The sequence below is a fragment of the Diplotaxodon limnothrissa genome, linkage group LG17, assembly GCF_057381915.1.
Source record: "Diplotaxodon limnothrissa isolate DT_005_m linkage group LG17, D_limnothrissa_male_GT1.1, whole genome shotgun sequence".
In the NCBI taxonomy this organism is placed as follows: domain Eukaryota; kingdom Metazoa; phylum Chordata; class Actinopteri; order Cichliformes; family Cichlidae; genus Diplotaxodon; species Diplotaxodon limnothrissa.
The window spans coordinates 13,329,932-13,355,418 of NC_140612.1; the positions used below are offsets into that span (position 1 = coordinate 13,329,932).

A 25,487-nucleotide genomic window follows, 5' to 3' on the forward strand; every position below is an offset into this window, starting at 1 on the left:
GTTTTTGCTTTTCTCAGGAGAATATTATTACACACACACACGCGCGCACACGCAGGCCTAAAATGGCTTTTATGTTTGTACCAGCGTACTTTTTGGAGCCAGTTTAAAGGTAATAAATGACAAATTAAGAATACACTATACCTGTGGTGGAATAGAATCTACACACAACAATGCTCCACAAAACACTGTCTCTTAGGAACAACTATATGTTGTCGTAATATCGCAGGCTAGTTTCCAGATCCACCAGCATCGTTACCTAATGCTGACCCTTCTGCCCCTGATCTGTTTGTGCAGAGGTTCTCCTCATATTCCCACTGGGGAATGTTTGTCCTCCCAGGGTTCCTGCTCAGCAACATTTATGACCACTTAACCCCCCACCCCCAACTGTTGTTGCTTGTTAAATCAAGCTTGCCTTAGAGTGCTGCAGTGAAGAATCTTCAATATTATGTGAACACCTGTAAAGTCCTTTGTCTTTTTGAAAAGGTCTATTCTACACTTTTGTCAAACTGATAAAGTAAGTTTTGACAAAGAGGACAAGAAAAAGTCTCAATATCTCTTAAAGAAACATTTAGAAGCACCAAAGTAAAATATTCTTAAGAAAAAGCTGAAAACATGAAAACAGCAAAATAAAACTTTACACAAAAAAACAAACATTAACATGTTCCACTATCACTGTACAACTGACCAGATCTATAAAGACAACTCTATAAAGATAGGCAAGCATGAGAAGTCTTTTGTCTTTCTTTCTCCTCTTTTCAAAGTGAAATTAGGGGGCGATCGTGGCTCAAGTGTTGGCAGTTCGTCTTGTAATCGGAAGGTTGCCAGTTCGAGCCCCGGCTCGGACAATCTCGGTCGTTGTTTTCTTGGGCAAGACACTTCACCTACCGCCTAGTGGTGATTGCCAGAGGGCCCGATGGTGCAATATGGCAGCCTCGCTTCTGTCAGTCTGCCCCAGAGCAGCTACAACTGTAGCTTGCCTCCACCAGTGTGTGAATGAATAGTGGAATTGTAAAGTGCTCTGACAGTCTTGAAAAGCGCTATATAATGCAATCCATTATTATATTATTAATATAAATTCAGAATTTTACACATTAAATAAGTGTACCCTTACTGCTTCCTGAAGAATTAAAATCATAAATAGCAGCCAGGTGCTGATAATAAAATACACACGGTTGACTGATCAACAGCGAGTGCGAGCAGCGCTATAAAATTCTTGGCAGTTTGCTGAAGCATTCAGGTGTGTTAACACAATGCTACAGTCTTTGCAGGAGTTCACATCCCAGCAACTTCACTCAAAGTCAGCAAAAAACACAGGAGCTAAATCTCAAAATCTCTCTGCAGGCATCCCCCGAGTGGAGCGCGCACCAAACTCTGCTGCACCATAAAACCGCCTTTAGTGTGTTATGTTCAAGTTCATTACAGTAAAATAACAAAGAGTCAGAACAATTCAGTTCCTTCCCATTTTTATTTATAACGGCAAATCACAACAACAGTCACCTCAAAGTGCTTTACACGGTAAGGTAAAGACCCTGAAATTATACAGAGAGATATTATTGTAGGGTACAAACATGCGTGGTTTGTTTGGAAGGGTTGCCTGGAGACAGCCTCTTCTCTCTAAAAAAAACACGGTAACATGGCCTAGGTTTGCAAAGTTGTATCTGAACAAACCACAAGACTTCAGAAACAATGTCCTTTGGATAAATAAGACCAAAGTAGAAATGTCTGACCATAACGCAGAGTGACACCAAACAGCAGGACAAACACCTCGTGCTAACTGTCGAGCCTTAATGGTGGGGCTTTTTAGCAGTAACGGGACCAGAGCACCTTGCCGTCAAGAAAATTACCATAAACTCATCTGTATACCAAAGTATTCTAGAGTCAGTTGTGAGGTGTTGCTTTTCTGACAACTGAAACTTTGTCACAACTGGTCATACGACAGAACAAGGTTCCTATGCACGGCAGCAAATCAGCAGCAGAAGGACTGAAAAAGGAAAACCTCAAGATGTTGCGATGGCCCGGTCAAAGTCCAGACCTCAATCTGACTGAAATGGTGTAGTTGAACCTTAAGGGAGCTGTGCATAAACAAATAATAAAGTGATACGGAGAAGTTATTGTTGCTAAATGTGGTGATCCAAGCTAGTAAACACACTTTTCATAGGACTACGTAGAGTTCCATACAAATATTCCTTTTTACGTGACCTCCAATAATTAATACACAATATTACCTTAAAAAGAAGGTCCCCTTTTCCCCGTCTTTGACTCACTATGGACACCATACTGCACTTACAAAGACTTCAGCTTCAGCTCTTGTTTTAATGTCACCTGTGCTGTTGAAGAGAATGCAAATTTAGCAGCACTCAGTTGCAAGTGTTTGTTTCCAGTCATGCATGCTTGTGTAACTGTTTGCCATGAGGTGTGTCTGCAGTGATGCATGCACTTGTCTTTGCCTATATGTGAGGCTTAAGTAGGAAAAAGCGGCTGCCTGGGAGGCAGACTAAAGAGGGCTGAAACATGTATGAAGTGCTGTGTCTGAAGTTAAAGGATACCACAGGGGTCTCACTGACATGCCTGCAGCAGCAGGGACAGCAGCAGGCATCTGATTCTGCGTACAGCAACGACACCCTGAACCCTACACCACCTGTCCCCTTCTCGTCTCAGAGACAGCGTGTTCTCTCCTTTTAGGTCCTGTGGTGGGAGGTAGGGAGGAAGCCGGGTGGAGGGTGAATGGGTGGCTGGGTGGGCGGGTGGCTCGACTCCACAGAAACCCTGTCCTCTTCTGATACCGCTGCAAGCAAACGATTTAGCATTACATGATACAGGAGCCTAGCTATTTCATAAATAAGGCCTGCTGCCTCTTCCCTTGTCAACATCTTGTTGCCAGCCACCCAAGCCAGCAAAGAGCCTGAAATAAGACGGACAGCCCGTGCAGGCAGACAGCGGGGACAGGAAGAGGAAGAGGAAGGCTTCCATCATGGAGAACTTCCTAAGGGATAAAGATCTTTGGATCTTAGGCAGTGTGTGTCTGGTGGCCACTTTTCTGTGGCGACGGCTGTGGAAATTATTCTCCACAAAGAAGAGAAGAAAGACTACATCATCTTCAGATGCAGAGGTAACAGAGTGAGACAGTAGTTTAGGTCAATGCAGCTGTGCTACATCTGCACAGGTGAATATGGGAGCATGCATGAGGGTCACTCAATCTAAACAGCACAAGTGTAAACAGTAAGAAATATAGAAATGGGGAAATCTGGCATCGCTCATGTTGTGGAATATGTTAGAGCCTGACAAGCTGCAGCTCTCTATTAAGCAGAAATTAAGTAACGGATGTTGTCACATTATCACTCAGAGGGATGCTGTCTTGATGCCAGAGTGATGCAATCTGATTCTGAGATTCTGTTTGTTAGTGGTGATTGTTGCTTTGACCACGTCTGTCCTGTAAGAGAAATTCTTATATCAATTAACCTCCAGGTAAAATAAAAGTGAAATGAAAAAGAGAAACAAATTAGTTTTAATGATGATTCGAATAAACACCACAGTAATTAATGTGTATTAGTTTTTGCACAAACTGATTTTCTGGACTTTCAGATGATTGGCAAAATTTCTGTTAATAATAAAATAACAGATTCTGTTTAATAATGTGCAGCACTGGCACCTATATGGATGATCTGAAGTGAGAAGGCCTCCATGCTAAAAGAGCACACATGCACACACACGCAGAAGCCATTGGCACTGCGTGCAGGTATTTTGATTATCATATCTTTGCAATGAAGATCCTAAAATATCTCAGCTCAGCTATGCTGGTGTTATCTGTTGGTAGTGTCTGATTTCACTCCAAGAAGAAGAGTTGTGTTTCTGATCATGTGAACGTGGTCCGCTGACTTGACTGATGAGGTCCGTTTTATAGACAGTAACTGTAAAGTGGCAGTAAGACTAATCAGCTCAGTTATCTCTGGCATCACTGACATTTTTCATCTGCACTGAGGTTGAACTGCTGACGCCCAGTCAACATGCTGCTTTAATGAAACCCAACAACAACAATAGTATTGAGGCATGTGAAGCCACATTTCATGCCTCTGAAGGCAACGTGTGAGTGTCAGTGGAAAACATAACGTCATCATACATGCGTCAAACACATGTCACCAGGAGTGACATCTATATTGATATCCAACTGCACTTAACTCCACCACTCCATGCAGACAAGCCTATGCCCTCCACACTTAAGCATACTGTGTCCAGTAAGCCGGTTTATTATGTTAACATAATCCAGCAGGAAGTAAATGTGACCCACTCCCCATAAAGCTGGGTGCTGTGGTGCTTCGGCAGTTAATGTCTGTCAGTATCAGCTTAATCGTTTTATTGCTCTGTCTTCTTCTCCTCACACTGATTGACTACCGTTAGATTTATAGCTCTGCTTATCATTTCTACTACTGTCACAGCAACTTTCAGGGTTTTTAAAGTGATTCGTAGCCTGTAGGTGCAGCGGGTTAATCCTGTTTAAAAGAAATCTGTCCACGGTGTTAAAGCAAGACAGCCCTCTGCAGAATCGAAAATATCACTGCACACCTGAATGACATTCAAGCTGTAGGAAAAGCCTTTGTTAAAACAAACTCCACTTCATGGTTTTTTCTAAACGATTGCAATGGTCCATTCATGCCAAAGTTCACTAATTTAAATGCAATGCTTGTCTTTAACGTTGTGTTTGCACAAAAAAACAGCCAGCAGAACAAAATAATAAATAATAAAATAATAGCTACTTAACAGGGTGTATCAAAAAGAATCATGTGATTTCAAAAGGCAAAACTAAAAGTAATGGACAGAAGCTTGCGGTCAATTTTAAAACAAATGGCTGAATGTGACGTTTTACATCCAAAACACTGTTCTCAAGTCATCGTGTCCCACTCTGGATGCACGGCATATGTCCATACTACAGCCAAACTCATCTCATACTTCTGCAAGCAAGTCTGGAGTCACTGCAGCCACCGCTACTTACCCACAACCACGTGAAACTCATGACTCCTTTCTCGCGGTTCGTGATTCGATCGTTACCGGTGAACCCGATTAAAGACTTTAAATGTTGGAGGATTCTTTTTCATAGACTCTATATTAAGTGTACAGTGTGTAAAATGTCACCACCATATGTCAGTAGATTGCTGATTGCAGTAAGTTATGTTTTCTTACTGTGAAAGATCCACGACAGACTCGACCACTCGTTCATGCTTTCAGCATACTTTTATTAACTGCGGTTGCTGTTGCACACAACTCGGCTATAGCTCTGCAGATCACTGCCAGACACACACCAACAACCACAACAGTCAGTAAGCATAGACGCTAAACGCGAGGCGTGATTGTGGATACTTTTGGAGTTCGATACAAGTAAATGAGTCAATGAATTTCACCTTTGTCCAATAACACTGATACTAAGGACATCAAGAACATTTCTGTTGGTAAGCACTTCTATTTTTGCTGCTGTGTTTTAAGTGGTCGCTTAGTTTAAGAATAAACTCATGCATGATGTAAGAATGTAATCAAACTGTGTGATTTTTGTGACATTCGACAGAGCAATGCTGGAGGAGGAGAAAGACAGAATGAGAAAGAGATGATGAAAATATACATGTACACATGTTCAATCAAGATATATATAGTTTGAAAGTGCAATCTGTGATCTTTAAATTAAAAGTAACTTATGAGACATATGACACCAGGACAGCTGTGATAGTACTCAGGATGGTCACATTTCTCATCCTGTTAACATTTTGTCACCTCATTGTCAGATCTTGCTGTCACTTACAGACAGGTGTGCGTAACTAAGCAAGAGATGCACGTACAGTCTTTTGCATTCTATTTAACATTAAAGGACTAGTGTTGGGACTGAAATGGGGAAAAAGCCTTAATCTTGTCTTCAACTGGAGTGTGGAAAAAAGCCTGTTTAACATAACTTTTTTCTTTTGTTAAATTTTCTATTAAACAACAGTGTGAGAGCATGAGACACAAAGAGGAAGGCTGTTCACACACCACAAACTGAAGAGTCACCACACTGGCAATGTTTTGTTTCCCTTCTCTTGCATCATTGATAAAACAAAATTGCCTCAGCAGGGAGGCATTTAATTGTTTTAATTAAGTCAAAGTGTTCAAATGTGTACATTTATGTAACTCAGCTCTTTTGTCATACTGACTGCCACAAAGACTCAAGGTAGTTTTACACTACAAGCCCCATTCTCTCAAACAGTGAGTCCAGGGATCAGCTTTTATGGGTTGATTGTCTTAAAAGCAAATTTCAGCTACAATATGCTTGGCTAATGCAATTATGAAATTCCAAATGAATTTGTATAAATATTGGTGTTACAGATCAGTTGTAGCTGATATAATAGGCAAATAAGTTAAATAATTACCATGACTTTCATGCATCCATCCATCCTCTTCCGGTTATCCAATTCAGGATCACCGGGGAGGCTGGAGCCAATCAAATCCAGTATTGTAAGTTTACAATCAAAACCAGTCATCTGAATTTGATAAGATAATTTGAACCGTGGGTTTTTGTATGAGGCTTGTGAAGAGTAAACTGCAGCTTGTGTTAATACATGTGAGTATGACTAATGTGAGAAGGGTTTCTCCAGCTTCAGATTCTCACACTCACATAGCTCAGATAAAATTAGCACACATGCAAATACATGAGGGATAGAGAAGAGCCCATAATGGTTTGAGTCTCACAGTCATGACACAATGAAAAAACACAAAGAAAGACATTCAGAACCGAGAGCCGCCTTGTTTTATAGGCTTAATTGTCTAAACTGAGCAAAACTACTTTTAGAAATAATGTAGATTCATTTTTTTAGACTAATGACTTTTATATTGAAAAAGATATTTTCACATTATGCCATGTGCAAGCTGGGAAACAGTTATATTTGGTGGATACATAGTCACATGTTTTTCTTTTACTGCACTATTGCCCTGTATCCTAAAACCAAAAACAGGCTGTTTAAAAAGCTGTTTTCTGTTAAACAGGTGTTGGGTATAAAATGGGTTTTGGTGAAACATACCCGTCCTTTTAATTCTTATTTTCTACTCAGAAGTAGACTTTTCCCCCCAGTTGTTTACTTTTCATTGTCAACAAACACAAATAAATATACACGGGCAAAGCTGTGTGTCAATGCAGAGCTCCAAAAGGAGTAATTTCCGTATCCTTTTTCTTTCCTGTTGTATCGCTCTAACACAATGATGATCACTGTATTTCTTTTTTTATTCCTTTTACCTTTTATATTTAAATGTTGAGAAATTTCAAGGTTTATGGTGTTATCATCAAAAAATGGTGCTGATGTGTTAAACAATTTTAGGTTTAAATTTCTTTAGCGTCACTATCAGTAGATGGTAATATTGTTGGCATGTACATAGAAGTGTGAGTTTATTGTACTTTGAAGTTTGAAGTGGAGAAATCTAATTATTCTTCATCTGGTTATCAAAAAGAGTTTTCTCCATGAAGGCTAGGTAGTAAGCAAATTGTTTCAGTACTATGTATTTACTTTATGTGGGCTGACCCACATGTTTATTTTGTTGGAAACACTCACTAGTTCATATTTGGCACAGTCACAACTACCAGAGCCATCTGAAAGATCTTTGGCAAGTGTTCTCATAGAGTGTATATTATTGATGCTAACTGCTTATTAATGCTAAGTGACAGACTGAACAAATACAGACTTTAACTCACCAGAACCGAAGCCCAGACGTCCTCAGCGATCTGTATACGACAGCAGGCTGTATTTTTCTAAAATAATGCTACAAAAAGCTTCGAAATGCACCATCATTGACATTTTAGCAAAGAGGTTCAGTACATTGACTTGATCGGATCAGTGGTGGACTGTTAGCACTGCAGTCTCGTTAAGAAAGCTTTGCTGTGCCTGCATGGGTTTGCAGATCTCCAGTAAATATCATTGAGATGTGATGTACAGTGTGCAGAAAACTTTCATTGATTCATGCCAAAAATATACAGTACTGAACAAAAGACTTGAGGCAGACCACACAGAGACGGGAACAAAATCACTTAGAAAGAAATCACATAATAGCCTAATTTGTTATGTGAGCTTCAGTGGATTTTTCTTTGTGCGTAGGCTCTGACTCAGGTATTTGGCACCGATTCATTTGGAAAACTTGCTTGGCCAGGCCTTAAGCCTGAAATACTTTGAATGAGAGAAAATGCTGCTAAAACATTCAAGTCATTTTTCATTATTGTCTTTGGGATCGTTTGGATTTGTCGACACATTAGCAGATTAAAGAATAGTAGTTAAAACAACAGCAAACAAGACAGCTTCCCAGCAGTCTTTAAAGCAGGCAGATTTAGAACAACCACTGAAACCTGTCCAAAAAGCACAAAAACCTTCATTTGTTAGCCCACATAACCCGATTAGTTTTTTTTAAAACTAGTTTATAAAGTCAACATGTTTATTTTTTCTATTTTTTCTTTACCTGAGAGTCAAAACAGTTTGAGTAGTCAGACTGAGTCAGTCATTATTGAGATAAACAGAGTGCAGCAAACTAATCTCAAGGAAAGTAATGGCCTGTGTTGCTTACAGTAGCAATATAAATTACATATACAACAATTATTCTATATCTAAGGGCATTTTCAGTAAAAACTGGACATTTTGCAGAGCTTTTAGACTGATTAAGAGTATGTGTGTTGCTCTTTTTAAAATAGCAAATGAGTCCGTTTAAAATGTATCCCATTTTAATCCAGATTATACTATTTCCCCTGAGTTTGCAGCAGAGCATCAGCATTGACAAAATACACAGCAGAGAGAGAAGCATCATCTTAATTAGGCTGCTTTATAAAGGATGCATTGGGATGTAAAGTGCAGCATGTAATGAATGGACAAGTAAAATGAGTGTTCATGGGCTCATTATAGCTATTTAATTAAATCAACTAATCAAATATGCTAAGCACTTTAATAGAAAATGCTATGCATGTAAAATGTGCTGAAAGAGGCAAAAACAAAATTAGCTAATGTTAGTAAGAGAATGCCAGCCAGCATGGAATTTCATCTCTCAGTAAAACAGATATGCGATTGGATGCTGTGTTTATGATCTGTCACCATGTACAGCAGATCTTCCATGGCAAGCACTGACTATTTGGATTTGTGCGATTAAATGTTTGTACAGGGGCATTAGGTCAGGGGTCACAGTAACCAGGGAACAGCTGGGTGCTACACTCTGACAACATGCTTTTATTTCCAGATTCCCAAGTAGTCAACAGTTGTGCGCATAGACCAGAGACAGTCTATGGCAGAGCCGTCCATGATGGGTCTGTGATCACAGACTTCCATCTAGTGGCAAGAAGACCAAAGTGCAAAATACTTGATTTTAAAATACAGCCACCAGACTTATTTTTACATAGTGTAATTATACGATATGATGCTGTAATTAAGTATCGTATAAAGATTTACACAGTTGTGAATAACCTCTGACCTCTCCTTCTAGATTAATAGATTCATCTGAAGGTCTTTCAATACTATATAGAGCTATTTAAAAGTATGTTACTGCCCTTGTTTTGTCTAAGGAATTATGTCAAAAATTATGTCACATATATTAAAATAGTTTTCAACAGAGCAAATAACAAAATCCTGCCCTTTGTGCTAATTTTTACCACGCTAGGAAAAAATCAACAAAGAAAGCAAAATGAATAGACACAAATTACAATGCTGTTCTGTTAAAAGTAAATACTGCCCAGAGAGTGAGCTGATTTGGTGGACGTCTGTGTGCAGTGCTTCTTGTTACATTGTTATATGTTACTTTAAACTAGTACCTAAAAGACTATTATAGAATGATAGTGTTGCACATCCTGACCAGATCACTACAGATTATAGAAATCCATTAACATATATCTACGGCAACAGATTTAGGAAGAAGTATTTAAGTGTTTCTCTTTCACCATTTGTTTTTTTAAATCACAGCACTTACTTTGATTGCTGTCAGACACTTTTATGTACCGCTGCAAACATGCAGCTTCTACTCTGTTCAATTCTGTTAAAGAGTTGGGTATTGTGGAGGTCTATCTGAAAATGATGGTGTTGCATCGTAACGTTTCCCAGATGTGACAATGTGATGAGATTGGATTGGACATAAATAGCAAATCTCTTCAGGAATGTGCATGTCTATACTTCTCACTTTTAGGGTGAGGGTCACAAGTAGGGTTTCATTTGTCAGCGGTACATGTTATGAAAAAAAAGCACATGAAAAGCAAAAATGCACGAAATGACTTCACTTCAGACTGTACCAAACAACCCATTTGTATTGAAACCATCTCTGGACGTATGATGTATCAGATTTGCTGCTTTTGCATGTTTTGGGGCATTGAAACAAAAATATGTGTCGGCTTAACTTTTTAGATCCTATCTCGCAAAATTGTCTCTGCGTGGCCCTAAGCTAATAGTTAGTGTATAATAAGCCTTAAATATCCAATGATTTTGTTTCAATTTTATATGTAGAATATTTCCTTCTATAAACACTCAAAGTATCCCAAAGTAAGAAGTAGCCCAAAAAGTATTGCGGAGGATGCTCTAGGGGTCTCCAGATATCCTAAGTGCATCAACATGGTTATTGAATTACCTGTAAATACCAGAAGTGTCTCTGGTTCGTGCCTGTGGACTGTGTCTATCTGCATGTTTGCATCATGAAAATGAGCCCGAGCCCATTGCCAGCACTTAAGCAAGTGTGATTTCTGTACGAGAAAAGCTTTGATATAATAAATCTAAACCATTAGCTTTTAGTTTAGCATAAAATGGAATGTGATACAGTTTTGATATTTGACATTTGTGTGATATCACTCGGGGTTATGCATTCATGCTGTTTAGCATGTAACACGTCCGCATGCTTATCCTCGCTACCCCCTGCACCACAAACACGCTTCACATACACACAAACTTTTCTGACGTAATAAAGCACCTCTGTTCTATGAAGAGAATTTTTTCCTGTCCCACTGAGCTCTGAGGCTGCTGAGAGCTAAATCTACCATCTGGTTATCATGGCAGCTAAACTGTGGAAAGAACAGACTGTCATCGGCCAGTGGTGACACATGCAGGTTTGACAGATAAAAAAGCAGCAGGTGGAGCTGCGGAGATAATATGTGCACTTGTTCCTATTGGCATCTACTCGCCAGACTTATATGGTCTATCAACAACGGAACAATCCTGTCATTAAACGCAAAATGTTACATAACCTGCTGAACAGATCACTACAGCTTTGCATGGTGCAGGTTTAGCAAAACTTTAGTTTCAAATTGACTCATGTTGCTCCCAACGACTAAATCTCTAATAGGGAACTGTAAGGAAAAAGTGTAGATTGTGCAAAATATGTTGAAATTTTCTATTTCAAATGTACAACTATGAAGAGACGGTATCTTGGGTTTGCATACTTTGGCTGGCATGCAGGGCTGAAATAGCTTTTCAGGGTTTTTCCAGAATTTCAAACTAAAACCTCTAAGAAAATGTAAAATGTAAAAATGAAGTCTGTGTGAAGAGTGTGCATGTGGTTCGTTACTGTTCAGGTCAAGCACACTGCTGGGTTGATGAGGACCCCCTCTCTGAATGCAACTATCTTTGGTCTCAGCAAGGTTGCGTGGTGTGAGTCATATTCATGGTATGGTGAATCTTATGTGGTTAGGGATGCCATTTGGGAGGGAAACCCTGGATTATCCAGGGGTCCCAGAGCTGGACCAGCACCCTGGAACATGCCAAAGCTCAAAGAGCCGCCACTGAGCTGTTGTCGGTGGGTCCAAAATGTCTCGTCTGTATCCCTTCCCTTCCTGGTCTAATCATTTGGATAGGAGGCACCAATTTAATCCACAAGCCCTACTTCTTCCTATGTCCTTTAAAACACTCGTCTACCTGACCCAAACTGCTTTTCAAGTATATCAATTTGAAGCAAAATATAGAAAAGGCATGCATGAATCTACTGACACATGCACATTTATATTTTGCTGTCATTTCGAGAAACTGAAAACACATTTTAGACCATTTTTCTGTGTTCTAGTTTATAAATAAGCAAGCCTAGGAAAAAATGTTTGTCTCAAAAATATGAAAAAATCCATCACTTAAGTAAATTACCTACTTACCATGTCCCTCTTATTTCAGCTTTCCCTCGCCAAGCTACAGCATTGTTAAATATGGACCAGGTTTACCACAACAGCAACCATCCCAAGGCGTGCATTTGTTATGTGTGACACAGACTATAATTGTGGCTCTGGGAGTGATAATGGATTACTGGAAAGCCCACGGCAGTAGAAGAAGCATTATAAATTGTCTGTGTCTTCCTGCTGAGTAATTCTATATGCGGTGAGAGTGGCTAGGCTGCGTCAGCCTCATTCCCAAACTGTGCTCCTGTACCACACAGCCTCTCGTGTTACCATGTAACCTTTTCTGACTAGGGATTTCAGAGCTTGTCTGACAGGGTACAGTTAAACCTTCCACCAGACCAATCTACCAGCACTCTGCTCCGACCCTACTGGCTCTTGGCTATTGTAGTGTGGAGTCTGTGTGGAGATTTATTTAGCCATCTACTGTATCACAATTTGTCCCCACAAAAGGTAGTTGTTATGGAGTATGCAGTGATTCAGAGCTGATGCTGATATAAGGAAATAAAGAAGTAGGGAAAAGGAAGATACATTCATATAAAATAGTGTACTGTTTACTCCCTTTTTACTTATATATTTCTAAAACAAGCACAATATACTTTTGAGTATATGACAGTATAATATAATCTAAATAATAAAATATTTTTTTGTTGTAGCAGTATTGTTTGTTGTTGCCTGTGAAAAAATTGTTTAATGCTGTTAAAATGTATCTGGTCTGATTTTTTTTTTTTTGTTACACAAATAGTAGCTTTGAAAAAGATAAAGGTTTTACACAGTGCAATTATGACCACAGAGCAGCATATCACATTTGATGTTTATTTCATATAAAATATCATGGCATTCCTATTTGAGTATTCTCAAATGTAAATCAAAAAGACCGCAGTGGCAGGAAACGTCTGTGTAACCTCTTCTTCCTTTAGAAACAATAAACACTGTCAATACTCTCCATGACGGCGTGGCAGCAACTCACTGAGCTTGGGCGAAGCAAGGATCTTTGAAGGAGAGAAAGAGAAACCAAAAAAGACAGCTCCTGAAAATAATAATTTTTCCTGAGATGCAGTGTTTTTGTGTGTATGTAGCATTTTAATGGCAGCAATTCTTTTGAGTCATTACATGTGTGTATTTGACTGCCTGTGTGTGTTTCCTATAGGTCATTGTTTAGTGGCTATGGCTAAGTGCAAAACTTTCTGAAGTTTTTCAAAAGAGATGCTTGAGATCTGTGCTAACTTGCTGTAACATATATAGTACTGAAGTTTAACAAAAGTATTCATGTAGTCAGAGCAGCTTACTTTAAAATGAACACCAAGCGTACATAGAACATGTTTTAATTAATTAAAGACAACAAAAAATAAAGAGAGCAAGAGAAAGAATGGTGGCCTTGCCATCTGACATGTTAACTATAGTGTCATTCATGAATGAATCCTGACTGGATTTTCTTTGACTAGATATTTTCGAAATTGTTTTCACATAGTGACTTTTGATCACCCAGTTCTTCCCTGAGTCCAAGTTATCCGCAAAACTCCTGAGAAATACCTTTATGAAACAGGCCGTTGATACAGAGATATAAAAACCTCTTTGTGGTTGAATCTGTGGTGTTTAGTTTGTGGTGTTTCAAGTGCAAAACTATGGTGCCCCTGTGAGGCCAAATGTACTGCACCTTCAGAAAGCACCACCAAATGTGAAAATGTTCCAAAAGCACATAAAACACACATCAGAAGTTGAATAAAATAGAAGAGAACTATTAAAAAAAATGTCAAAAAGCACAACAGAAGCGTTTTGGGGGAAACAAAACTGTGACGGACCAGCTCCTGAAGTGACAGAAACCAAAACACTGCACTGAGATAGTGAAGGCATGAAGGAGAGGATTCACCAGTGCTGTGAAGGAGGAAAAAGATGAATGCACAATCTCTTCCATCTTTTTCCTCCTTCACAGCACTGCTGAATCCTCAGATGGAGATGGAAAAGATGGAAGATATTGTGCATTCATCTTTTTCTCCCTCATATAGTATTTTTGTCATGTTTTGTGATTATTTTTTTTGTGAGCTTGGGCTGCATTTTTTTTCTACGTCCTTTGTGTTTTATACAACTTCTGTTGCGTTTTATGTGCTTTTGCAGTTGTTTTTCTTATAATTTCAGGTGTTTTCTTAAACAGTTTGACCTCTTAGGGCCACCGTACAAAGCAATTGCTTGAAAAAGCTACAAAAAACAGATTTTTCTATATGTTTACTTGCAGTAATCCACTTTAGCATGAGAGCTGTTTCTGAAGTTTCACTGAATATCGTTTTAGACCCTGACTAATTACAGTATTTTATCTTTGATTAATGTCAAACAGAGGCTTTGCAATAATCTTTATAAAGCAGTTTAGTGTGAAAACACTTTTGCCGGATTACTGATCTCCTTCAGTAAGGAAACATGTATTTCAACCATATGTTTTGCATTCTGTCTGCACTTGCACCGTGTCCTTTATCATTCTCACCTTCAATAGCAAATAGCCACTGGGGATACAAGTGTTAACCCTGACAGCTGATGAGCTGTCCGTACTTGGGAACAGCGTGAGGAGCAGAGTATAGGTCAGGTTTTTCCGTTGTTGACAAATGGGTGCCAGTATATAGGCGCCAGCGCTTTGTCGCTCAGCCTACTCCTGATAGACTGTACTGAGATGTGGAAAAGTTTGAGGTCAATGTGCAGAGTCACGTCTCAGTAGGTGGGCCTGTTCATGAATATGAACTCGTGTGTCAGCGACAGTGTGTATGTCTGTCCTCTTTAATTCTGTACAGCAACACATGTGCAGGAAGTTTCCTCTCCCACAATCCCCCTCTCCTCTGCATCAACAGTTCTTAGGTGTCAGCTGGATCACCTGTGTCCCGTTGTCTTTGTGTCCCTCACGGTGTGTGGACAGCAGGCTTATATTGGGAACCTCGGAAGTTCTTTCCACTTGGTGGCCTCCAGAGGAAAACCAAACCCTTTAACTTTTACTCAACTTCTGTCCTTGAACAGTGTTGGCTCAGGATTAGTGAGCTGTAAAATAAATGATGACTTTTAAACTTAATGAACAGCAAATAAAAAAATCTTTAATATTCATATTTAACCATAAATACAATCAAAATAACTCAAAAATGCAGCAATACACTGCAGAAAGATAGAAAACAGTCTGCTAAATAGTCAGAATGGTGGTGATTTGGTAAAAATTTTAATGGCTCCTCTCTGCTACTCTGAGTGAAACAAGTTAGGTATAAAAAGCGATAAACTGATAGTATTTGGCAGTGTTCAGAAATAATCTCAGTCCTCTTTAATTAGTAACTTTTTTACCACTTCGCACGTGCTGGCATCCCTCCTTCAATCTTGTTACAATGTGAAAAACAAAATGAAAATGCGATTAATGGTGTAATGTGACTAAACCTGCTGAAAAATGGCACGGGCTCTTCAGATTTAGAGATGTTATGCTTTTCTTTATTGGCCCTAAACTATATTTGTTTATCTTGCTTTTTACAGCATCATATTTAGTTCAGCATTCTTGGGATTCTAACACCTGACTGAAGGGCTTTTGAAGTATCTCAAATGTCACATAGCGACCCTCCCCAGCATCCCCCACTGTACACTCGAGCCCTCAGCTCTTATCACTGGCCACCGAGTCCCTTACGTCCACAGCGGTGTTGCACTGTAATTGGGAGAACAGCCATTTGCTATTCTTAAAACTCAGCTCGGTGGTGAAGGATTGGAAGAGAGCTATCTGTTGTCCCTCCAGTCCTTTTAACTTGTCTGCAGCTTTGTCTGGCACTATGTTTTTTGTGCTAGTTGAGACTTTGTGAGAGTAACTGGACTTTAGATTAAATAAACGCTTTTTATTAGAAGTCACGTTTAGGTCAATCATGAGCTCCAGCCTTGTTAACTCTTTAGCCAAGGTTTATGATCCAAACCCTCTTCACGGGCAGAAGCCAGGTGGAAGGAAGCTTTCTCTAAATGGATCAGAAAAGTCTCAAGCTGCTTCTTCCTCTTCTTCATCATCATCCTCTTGCTCTCCTCATGATGTTGCCCTGCGATCTGTGGAAAGTCGAATGGACTTCCTGAGCTCTCAGATGGAGCGTTTGCTCAACATGCAACAGACTGTCTTGATCAAGCTGGATGGCCTGTCGCAGGATGTCAGGGGTATGGGTTTGGATCTAGCTTCAATACGTGAAGAAAGCCATGGAAAAAGCCGTGGGTCTGGGGTAGAAGCAGTATGCAGGGAGCTGCATGGGGCCATGGAGAGGGCCAGTGAGCACATGGAGAGTCAGGGACGCAGGTTGGAGGGGGTGGAGAAACTGGTGGAGGGCACCCAGCAGGTGATAAGCTTCATCGGTGAGGTGGTAAAGAGCTCCAGGTTGGTGGAGCTTCTGTTCAAACAGCCTGGACGGAAAGCCAACAGGAAGGTGAGAAGTTTAAACGACATCATGAGCAAGTTTTCCACTAGAATCTAGCAAAAGCACTTTTAAAGTTCCATCATTTTTATCTGCATTGTTGAACATGGCAGTGAAAGTGAAAGGTCTCACTGTATAGTGAGCATGGTTGCATTGGTATCCTCTTGACTGAATGTATTCATATTGTGTATATGTGACAGTTCAAATAACATTTAAATGGCAATGTTTTTTAAAACTCTGCCTTTTAACTCCTGTGAGTTTAGATATGACTCCTATGTGGCTGGTCTTGGCTCTGCTGTGCCTGCTGTAATGTTAAGTGATTTACCATTGAGACTGTGATCGGCCTCCGAGGTGTAAATGATTAATGTCACATTGGTTATCTTTCCCAGACCACGTCTTTATCAGCTTGCAGTGCAGCTGCACAGCTTCAGTCCAACAGTCGTCAAATTCTTAATCGTTCTTAATGCCATGATTTATTAGAGAGACTCACTTCCTAGTGCTGTAACCAAATATGAATATATGTTACAGATGTGTAACACATGCAACATATATTGCATAGTTCATGCATTCATATAATCTATGGTTACACTGCTGATTCAGAGGCTTTTTTTAGATACAGGGTTAAGGAGACAGATTTGTTGCACCATATGGCGACTGTCATATATACTGTATGCAGGGATAAAGTGAATATTTCTCTTTTAAAGTGTGGAACTGATTCGAGTGATGTGTAGCATTTCAACTGCTGTAGTTGAAATGCCACATATTTCCTCTTTGGCTAGAAGGAGGCATCTGCTGAGCAAGACATCAATACACTTGAGTTATGAGGGAAAACCTTCCCAACAGAAACTGCTTTGAAGCTTGTTGTCACATTATTGCACAAATGGAAATATCTGCATCTATCAGCAATTTTCCTTTCTATGAGAAGTTTCCACCAATTGCAGGTTTTGTCCCACTTTTGAATGTTACGCACAATGTCTAAAACCTGATCTTTCTTTCCTCTGTTAACATCCAGGCAAAGGATGATAAGGAAAAAGCCAAGCTGAGCCTGAAAGGTTTAAAGGCCCAGAAAAAGAGAAAACCGCAAGAAACGTCAGGTACACTCAAACAAGATATTACACAATCCACAATCACAAGTTTATGCAGAGCCCACCACAAAATTTCTAAACTCGTTATCTGCATATAATACATCATAAATCTGAAATATATGTACATCATGGAATATAACGGACTTTAATATAACAGGGAGACCAGTTCAGGATTTCTGAGAATTGTTTTTGTAATATAAGATATGTGTTCTGTTTAGCATAAAAACATAAAATATAAGTAAATGATGGGAAACATATTAAGAAGGCCTTTAAAAATTTTAAATCTTATATGTAGACAAGCTATGTAATGATCCCTGGAAGTCTCGCATGGCTGCACTGCTACATCTGCTGACTTTTTGGCAGACATAAATACAGTTTTCATCATGTTTGAAGGATAACAGCATAAAAAGGGAGACAAGAGGCAGTTCAGCCTTTATTTAAATATATGAGAAATCAAACAAAACACTACAAATTCAGGCAATGAGAAGAAAAAAATGCAAAAAGACACTGAAGACATCGCAATCTGACAAAAGTGAGGGAAGACAGTATAAGAGACCCAAGTAGGAGAATGAAACAGTATCTAAATAAATAGGATACATTCACATCGACCAACATGTAAACAGTCAGAACACAAAAGGCAAAGTGAATAAAATTTAAACAGTATTTGTCTGCAATAATCCCCCATGTTTACATGTCAAGCTCGCATAATAAATGTATATATGAGCAAAATTTGAAACACAGATGACAGATCAGAATTTAGGTCTTAGCTTGACAGCTTTAATATGGATCTGAGAACCGGATCTGCACTCGTGTCTTCACAACACTCTGCAACAAACTATCCAGAGGATGATGTGAGATTTTTATCTGAATTGGGCCAGACTTATCGAGCAAGTGACCACCCAGACTAGCATAAGATGTAAATATGTGATGAGTGAATTCCATCTATCTGAGGATTATCAATCATCTGATTACATTCATTTTTAGTAAATATAATACAGCGTTTTCACCAAACATCTGGTTGTATCCGTGTATTTTCTTCACTACAGACACCTCCTCCCTGAATGAGCCTGTGCTCCAGGAACAGGTGGAAAAGCTCAACAGGCAGAACACCGAGCATTCGCACATAAACATAGAGGCTGAGGGGGATGGAAGAAGTGGAAGACAGGATCTGGAAACGCTGATCCTTGAAGAACCGCACACCTCTGTTGCCCAGTCAGACGAAAGGCAGGAGGAGGCTGAGGAAAGGCAGGATGAGGAAGGAGAGGGGGGTATATTTGAAGACTCTGAGCCAGAAGAACAAGAAAAAGAAGAAGAAAAGCAAAATGGAGAAGATGTTAGTCTTGAAAATCGTGGAAAAGTGAAAGATGATGTGAAGACAACGCATAGAGAAGAATCATCAAAATCAGAAAAAGCCTGGCTCTGCAGGGCCTCTGTGCTTCAGTATGACAGGTGTGTCTTAGCAAAGCTACCATATATCTTTATGCTACTTGCTATTAAATTCATTAAGTTAACTATTTATTTTCTTTACTTGTACTTCTTTGGATCATTAAGCCAGCTAAGAGGAAATTATTTTGTTGGGGGAGGAAAAGGGGAACTTCAAACCACATCACACATTCATATTCTGTGCCTTCCTTTCTGAAGCTCCGAGGAGGCTGGTGATGTGGCCACTTGTAGCAAACGCCACGTCCCGGAAGAAGACCTTGGAAAAGACGACCTCAAAAAGAGCCGGGTGGAGGACAGTAAAGTGGAAAGGGCTGATGGACAGGTCGTAGAGGGAGCCGAGCCACAGGTCTCCATATCTGACCAAGCGAAGACAGAAGACGAAGGGGAGGCGGCGGAGGAAATAAAGGAGTTTATTATTGGTAAGAAAGTGTGTGAGTGCTTCTTTTCTGAACGGTCCAGGGAGGTTGGGGTGTAGGCTGTTGCTTTCTACAACTAATGCTACGACATGTAAATGGGAGTGTTTGTAGAAATCAGGTAAGGAAAGATTTCAGGAACTTGTGTTTTGAAATTTAGGCCTCTGAATCACCGTCAGTGTCAGTCAATATATTGTATACATGCAGTATCTTATCAATACTGTATCTTATGTGAGGGAGTAGAGACCGCAGACTGACAAAGATCAAGAAGTAGTGCTGTGCAATACTGCAAATTTCAATATCGATCCAATCCCAGGAACATGCAGGGCACTATTAGAGGAGGACAGGGTTTCATGATGAATGAGATGAATCATCATCAATCTGAAAACTCAAAACACATTTTAATGATCATTAAAACACAGTGATTTTTACTTAACACAACAAAACATGCATTTCAGCTTTAATGTATTTTTTGGGGGGAGATGTAAAAAAGCACTTTAGGTCAACTTCTGTTGTTTAAATCTGCTATAAGCTGCAAATAAAAGATATGTGACAGTCAGCAAAAAACGGTCAGACACTTTTCATAGTGCATCTTTGAGGGTTTTTTTTTTTTTCCATTTCCAGTGCTATCCATAAAAGATGCATTTAGGCTTCATGACCTCAGTGTTTCAAAATCCTGGACTGCTCAGCGCAGTATTCATGCATCCTATAGGCTCTCCGTGTAGACTCAGCTTGATGAGTTACTTTATGACATTTGCCTCTGCGTTCCTCAGACTTTAAATCAGCTTCAGTGTCATAACAGCATGCCTGTGCGAGCGTCACTAACATGTCAGCGAGCACAGCTGGCGGAGCACATAATGAGACGCCGGCATGCTGCTATTTTAAACTACTTTGTTTCTGGGTGCTGAGACCTCTTCCTCAGCCTTTCGTTCCCTCTCTGCACTCAGTAACAGTAACTTGTCTTCTCTTTGCCTTTCTTTTTCATTTCTTCTTCAGACTCAAGTCCTCCACCGCTAGCACCTTTCGACCACCGCATCGTTACTCCCAAACCCCACCAGATCGCCACCTATTACACTATCAACAGAGAGGAGGTCCTGGGAGGGTGAGGGAAACACTCAGAACATTCATCTCTCATTACAGAACTTTATTTTCATTTCGCTCAGTTACAGGCACAGATGCTTAGTGTGCACTGGCACTCAATAATGAAATAACAGACAATCTCACACCCTGCGCTAATAATTTTAGTTGCCCCCCAAAGGGCAAATGGTGCTGACCCTCAGGGGGCTCTCTGATGTAACAGACCAGCGCTAAATCCTGCCTCTCAAATAGAAGATTACTCCTTAGCACGCAAACACATTTGTCAAATTACACAAGAGCATAGCCTGAATTTCTATACGAGTCAATAAACTATTATAATGTATAGACATAAGTAAGAGTCACAAACAAATTGTTATTTTGATATTTAAAAGAATTTTCAGCTTTTTAATGGCAGCTGATTCATAAAACCCCTTTGTTTAATTGGTCCGACATAAACATTAAAGAGATCCTGAACAAAACCAATCAAAACCGTATCCAAATACGCTTGAGCAGCAAACGTGAAACATCATATTTCAGCGCCAGGAATATTTGTTTTTAATAATAAAATCCAATTTACAGAATGGTTGTTCTCCGGCTCTTCATCCCATCTGTCCACACCTCTAACTCCTCCGTGTGTTTGCTTTTCTTTCATTAGGGGACGTTTTGGACAAGTCCACAAGTGCGTAGAGAACTCGTCTGGTCTGACTCTGGCTGCCAAGATCATCAAAGCCCGGAGCCAGAAAGAGAAGGTGCAGCAATGATTGGCTGGTTAATGCTGAATACGAAACAGAATCCAGGTTTAGCGATGCTGCTGAGATGCCAGTTTTCTCAGACAGTCTAATACATGGTCACTTTTATCACTGCACTATAAAGGATTCGATTTTAAAAATAGACACGCTGAGGTAATGGGCATTTGTCAGCCCCATTGTGTCTTTATTTCTCTCAGTCAACTAGATATGCGGTGGAGGTCAGATGTCAGAGTATAGCTGTGTGGTTAGATTATAATCTGAAGTATTTAAAAAGCTCATTAAACTTGTAGCCAGATCCTCAAATGACCCACATGGCTGTCGCTGATGATCCACGACCAAACAGCTGGCACTTTGTGTCTGACTGTACGTCTGTTTTGTCTTATTTGTATCTAACTATGCCCCCGAATGGCTGTAGCACAGGCTGCTATGAGTTGCATGCTGCTAATATAAATATTTACTTTTTAATCAAGTCCCTTAGGTCTGTAACTTCTGTTTCCATTGAACATTTTAAACTGAACCACAAGCAAAAACTGCCATGAAGGATTTGATCTACCTCGTCCCTAACATACCATCTTGACCAAACCAACCTTTCTATAGCAGTCTGCAGTAGCTTAAATCATAGAAAGGACCCTGCCTGTTTGATCGCTCCAGTTTTATGATATGAGGGACCAAAGAGGAATAATTGTGCAGTGAAGCAAAAGGCACTCTTGCACTTTTTGACATGCTTCAATAAGGCAAAATATAACCAGCACTTGGCTTTTAAGGTCTTTTTTTTTTTTTTTTTACAAATTCAACAGCTGATATGTTACACACTGAAAATCCTCAAGACAAGCATGACTTATTTGTGTTCATAACTTATTCCTTGTAAGCTTTAAAAATCTTGCAGACTGGCTTTTTCTTGTTTTCCTCTCCTTACCCCCAATTGGTCAAAGCAGATGGCCCCGCCCCTCCCTGAGCCTTGTTCTGCTAGAGGTTTCTTCCTGTTAAAAGGCAGTTTTTCCTTTTCACTATCACCAAGTGCTGCTCATTTTCTGTTTGTTGGGATTTTCTCTGTATTATTAAATCTTTAACCTACAATATAAAGCTCCTTGAGGCAACTGTTGTGATTTGGCTCTAAAAAATACAATTGAATTAAAATTAATATAGTTTTGTCATTCATTAACTTCCATATTTACGTGTCATTTTCCTATATGTGATTTTAAATTTGATTTACATTTCATTTCCGTCTATCAGGAGGTGGTGAGGAATGAGATCCAGGTGATGAACCAGCTGAACCACGCCAACCTCATTCAGCTATACGCTGCATTTGAGTCGCGTAACGACATCATCCTGGTCATGGAATAGTAAGTTTGTGTGTGTCTGTGACAATACAAAAAGAGCCTCTACAAATTCGAACTGGCTGTAACAGTGTCTCTCTTTGTGTGGTAGTGTGGAAGGAGGGGAGCTGTTTGACCGCATCATTGACGAGAACTACAACCTCACAGAGTTGGACACGGTGCTATTTATACGGCAAATCTGTGAAGGGCTGCAGTACATGCATAAAATGTACATCTTACATCTCGACCTCAAGGTAAACCTACTTGAGTCTTCGCATCACAGTAGGAATAATCTCTTTCAGTATTTTTATTTATTTTTCAATATGTTACAACATTCATTTGGAGCCTAAACAGTCTAATGAAAAGACAAGTTTATAAAGTTTCAAAATAAAAGCTTCCATCTCTGTTAATGAAATAAAATTTAGGGTGTTGTCTGTGTTCTTTTCTTTATCTTTTGCACCTATGCCAAAAAGAAGAACGGCCTCTAAAACACAGTATATGTGACACCAGAATCTGTGTTCTTTTTCAGCCTGAGAACATTCTTTGTGTCAGCAGAGCTACTAACAAGATTAAAATCATTGACTTTGGCCTTGCCAGGAGGTAAGATTTATAGTCACCTCATCTTTCATGCACTGGTTTATTTGAGTATGTTTTTCTCTTATGGTTCTGGTTCCTCTGACAGGTATAAGCCTAGGGAGAAGCTAAAGGTCAACTTTGGAACGCCTGAGTTTTTAGCTCCTGAAGTCATCAACTACGAGTTTGTGTCATTCCCAACGGACATGTGGAGTCTTGGAGTCATCACCTATATGCTGTGAGTCAAGGAGTTCATTCAGTGCACACACAGAGACACAACCTGTACAGTTCCTGACATCTGTATTATTCTTAATGTCCAGACTCAGCGGCTTGTCTCCGTTTCTGGGGGATGATGACAACGAGACGCTGAACAACATCCTGGCCTGTGAGTGGAACTTTGAGGAAGAGGAGTTTAAAGACGTCTCAGATGAAGCTAAAGACTTTATCACACGTCTTCTGGTGAAAAGCAAGAGCTGGAGGATGAGTGCAACAGAGTCCCTCAAACATCCCTGGCTGTCAGACCGGAGTCTGCACTATCAACTAAATCGCAAGGTAAATACTAAATTCACCTTACCGCAAAATTTACTTTATAGTAAACAGTGAATAATACAAAATACAATTTTAAAAATGCTTCTTTTTATTAGTAAAATGCATCTGAAATATAAAAGATCAAAAGTTTATTAATTCAAATATGAATGTGTACCATTCAAGTAAATTTCACTTGATTAGATTTGTACTTATGTAACAACATTAGATGTAAATTTTGCATGTAAGCAAATGAACCAATATGTGTGTAATATCTATTGTAAACATGAAAGGAAGACTTAAAAGTGTTTGTGTTATGCATCTTTGAAGCCTGTTTGCTATCCTAATTCAAAGAGTGTAATAACAAACAGTTTTACTGGATCCTCTTACTGCAGAAAACTAAGTGCCACTCCACGCATGGTCCTCCTTCAGAGAGTAAGACAAGTAAGAGATTTTTGTCTTCATTTTCCTGTTAGCTTATATATAAATGTTTTAATTAATTTTCAACCCAAAGAGCCTATTGTAGGACAGTTTCTCAACTTTTCTTCTATTAAGCCAAACATATTGTTTGCTTTCCTCTTAGAAACTATGTGAGACCCTCGGCATGCCTTTTGATAATGAAAGGAGCTGGAGCCCAACACTGGACCAATGCTGCTGTACCTGTGTATGAACTTGATAACTACTCTCCTCCATCCGTCTTCTGCATCGCTCCATATCTTGCAGTTCTGACTCCAGATAGTGTGATGCACGGTAATAACAGACACTCCTATTCTGTAGTGTCTGAAAACACTGATGATGAAGAACCCAAACTGTTGGACACATAAAGGCCACGTGACCTGTCTGCTTCCACATATATGACAGATCAGCTGTGTATAGCATCAAACCATCATTGTTATTCAGCCACAGTTTGTCATATTGTCCTGTTTTCTTGCATGCTTTGCACTTTCTTCATTTATTTTCTCTAAGAGTCAGAAAACATTTTTAAACACAATATAGACTGAATTCTCTTATTTGAATAATATATTTTTGCGATTTTTTTTCTTTTAATTTACAAGTCTTATAAAAACGAAATGTTTTTTTTCTTGAACATAACTTTAAGTATATTTAGAATTTGATTGAATTAGAAGTCATAGCTGATTAATTTATTTTGTGTACAGCACAGCACTGCATACCCTCACTTCCCGTTGAGGATTGACAAAATGTTAGTGATCAGTGAACCAGTGAATATATCTTGGTTTGTGCCATCGTTCACCCTAATTTTTAAGCCCTATCACCTTCTGTATGCATTTATGCCGCCACCTTGTCTTGCTTCGGCAGTTTGGAGTAGCCCTTTCACCTTCCATGAAGGCATCACGAACAACAGAATACTACCTGTGAATAATATATATATTTTTTTTTTTTCATGACTGAAGTGGATTCTTATGTTCATTTATTTACTGGTTCAACACCAGAATGTACTTGAAGAGCTTTTATTCAATAAGTGATTTTTTTTCAATGGAGAAGAGCAGGATTTAATGTAGATATGCACAGATGGTAAGTGCATCTGTGCAGCTCAGTTTGACGGAGAGCCAACAACAGAGCAGAGAAGACACCAGCCATTGCTTTGTCATCCCTTTCAAGGAGATGAAAACTGAATGTGACTTCAACGCTCAGTTGTTTGCTTTTCCATTTGGAAGCAGAAAAGCTCTGTGAATTCAATACTTGTGCATTTGAATTTATTATTTCTTTTTCAGGTTTTCTTGTGCAATTATGAGAGATCAGTAATTATGAAATATTATTATGTTAATAAATAACTCA

The 25,487-nt window shown here is 39.4% G+C and overlaps 1 protein-coding gene across 2 annotated transcripts; it reads left to right on the forward strand.

Moving 5' to 3' along the window:
- The first annotated feature begins 2,797 nt into the window (after nt 1–2,797).
- Nucleotides 2,798–25,487, forward strand: mylk4b (myosin light chain kinase family, member 4b). 2 transcript variants are annotated; one of them, XM_085375583.1, is made up of 13 exons: nt 2,798–3,109; nt 17,522–17,603; nt 18,641–19,043; nt 19,236–19,456; nt 20,447–20,552; nt 21,183–21,276; nt 22,510–22,619; nt 22,705–22,846; nt 23,122–23,192; nt 23,275–23,403; nt 23,486–23,717; nt 24,086–24,134; nt 24,274–25,487. In XM_085375583.1, exons 1-13 carry the CDS (start codon nt 2,972–2,974, stop codon nt 24,282–24,284), a joined length of 1,788 nt encoding a protein of 595 aa, XP_085231709.1. In that variant the 5' UTR covers nt 2,798–2,971; the 3' UTR covers nt 24,285–25,487. The 2 variants fall into 2 exon arrangements, with proteins under 2 accessions (XP_085231709.1, XP_085231708.1); XM_085375582.1 differs by lacking the exon at nt 2,798–3,109 and adding an exon at nt 15,814–16,521.

Bases quoted from the DNA above. Each gene is read 5' to 3' on its own strand.
- mylk4b (XM_085375582.1), top strand. From the start codon at position 15,982: ATGAGCTCCAGCCTTGTTAACTCTTTAGCCAAGGTTTATGATCCAAAC. The intron at 20,553-21,182 runs GTGAGGGAAACA...TTCTTTCATTAG, and splicing joins AGAGAGGAGGTCCTGGGAGG to GGGACGTTTTGGACAAGTCC. The intron at 22,847-23,121 runs GTAAACCTACTT...GTTCTTTTTCAG, and splicing joins TCTTACATCTCGACCTCAAG to CCTGAGAACATTCTTTGTGT.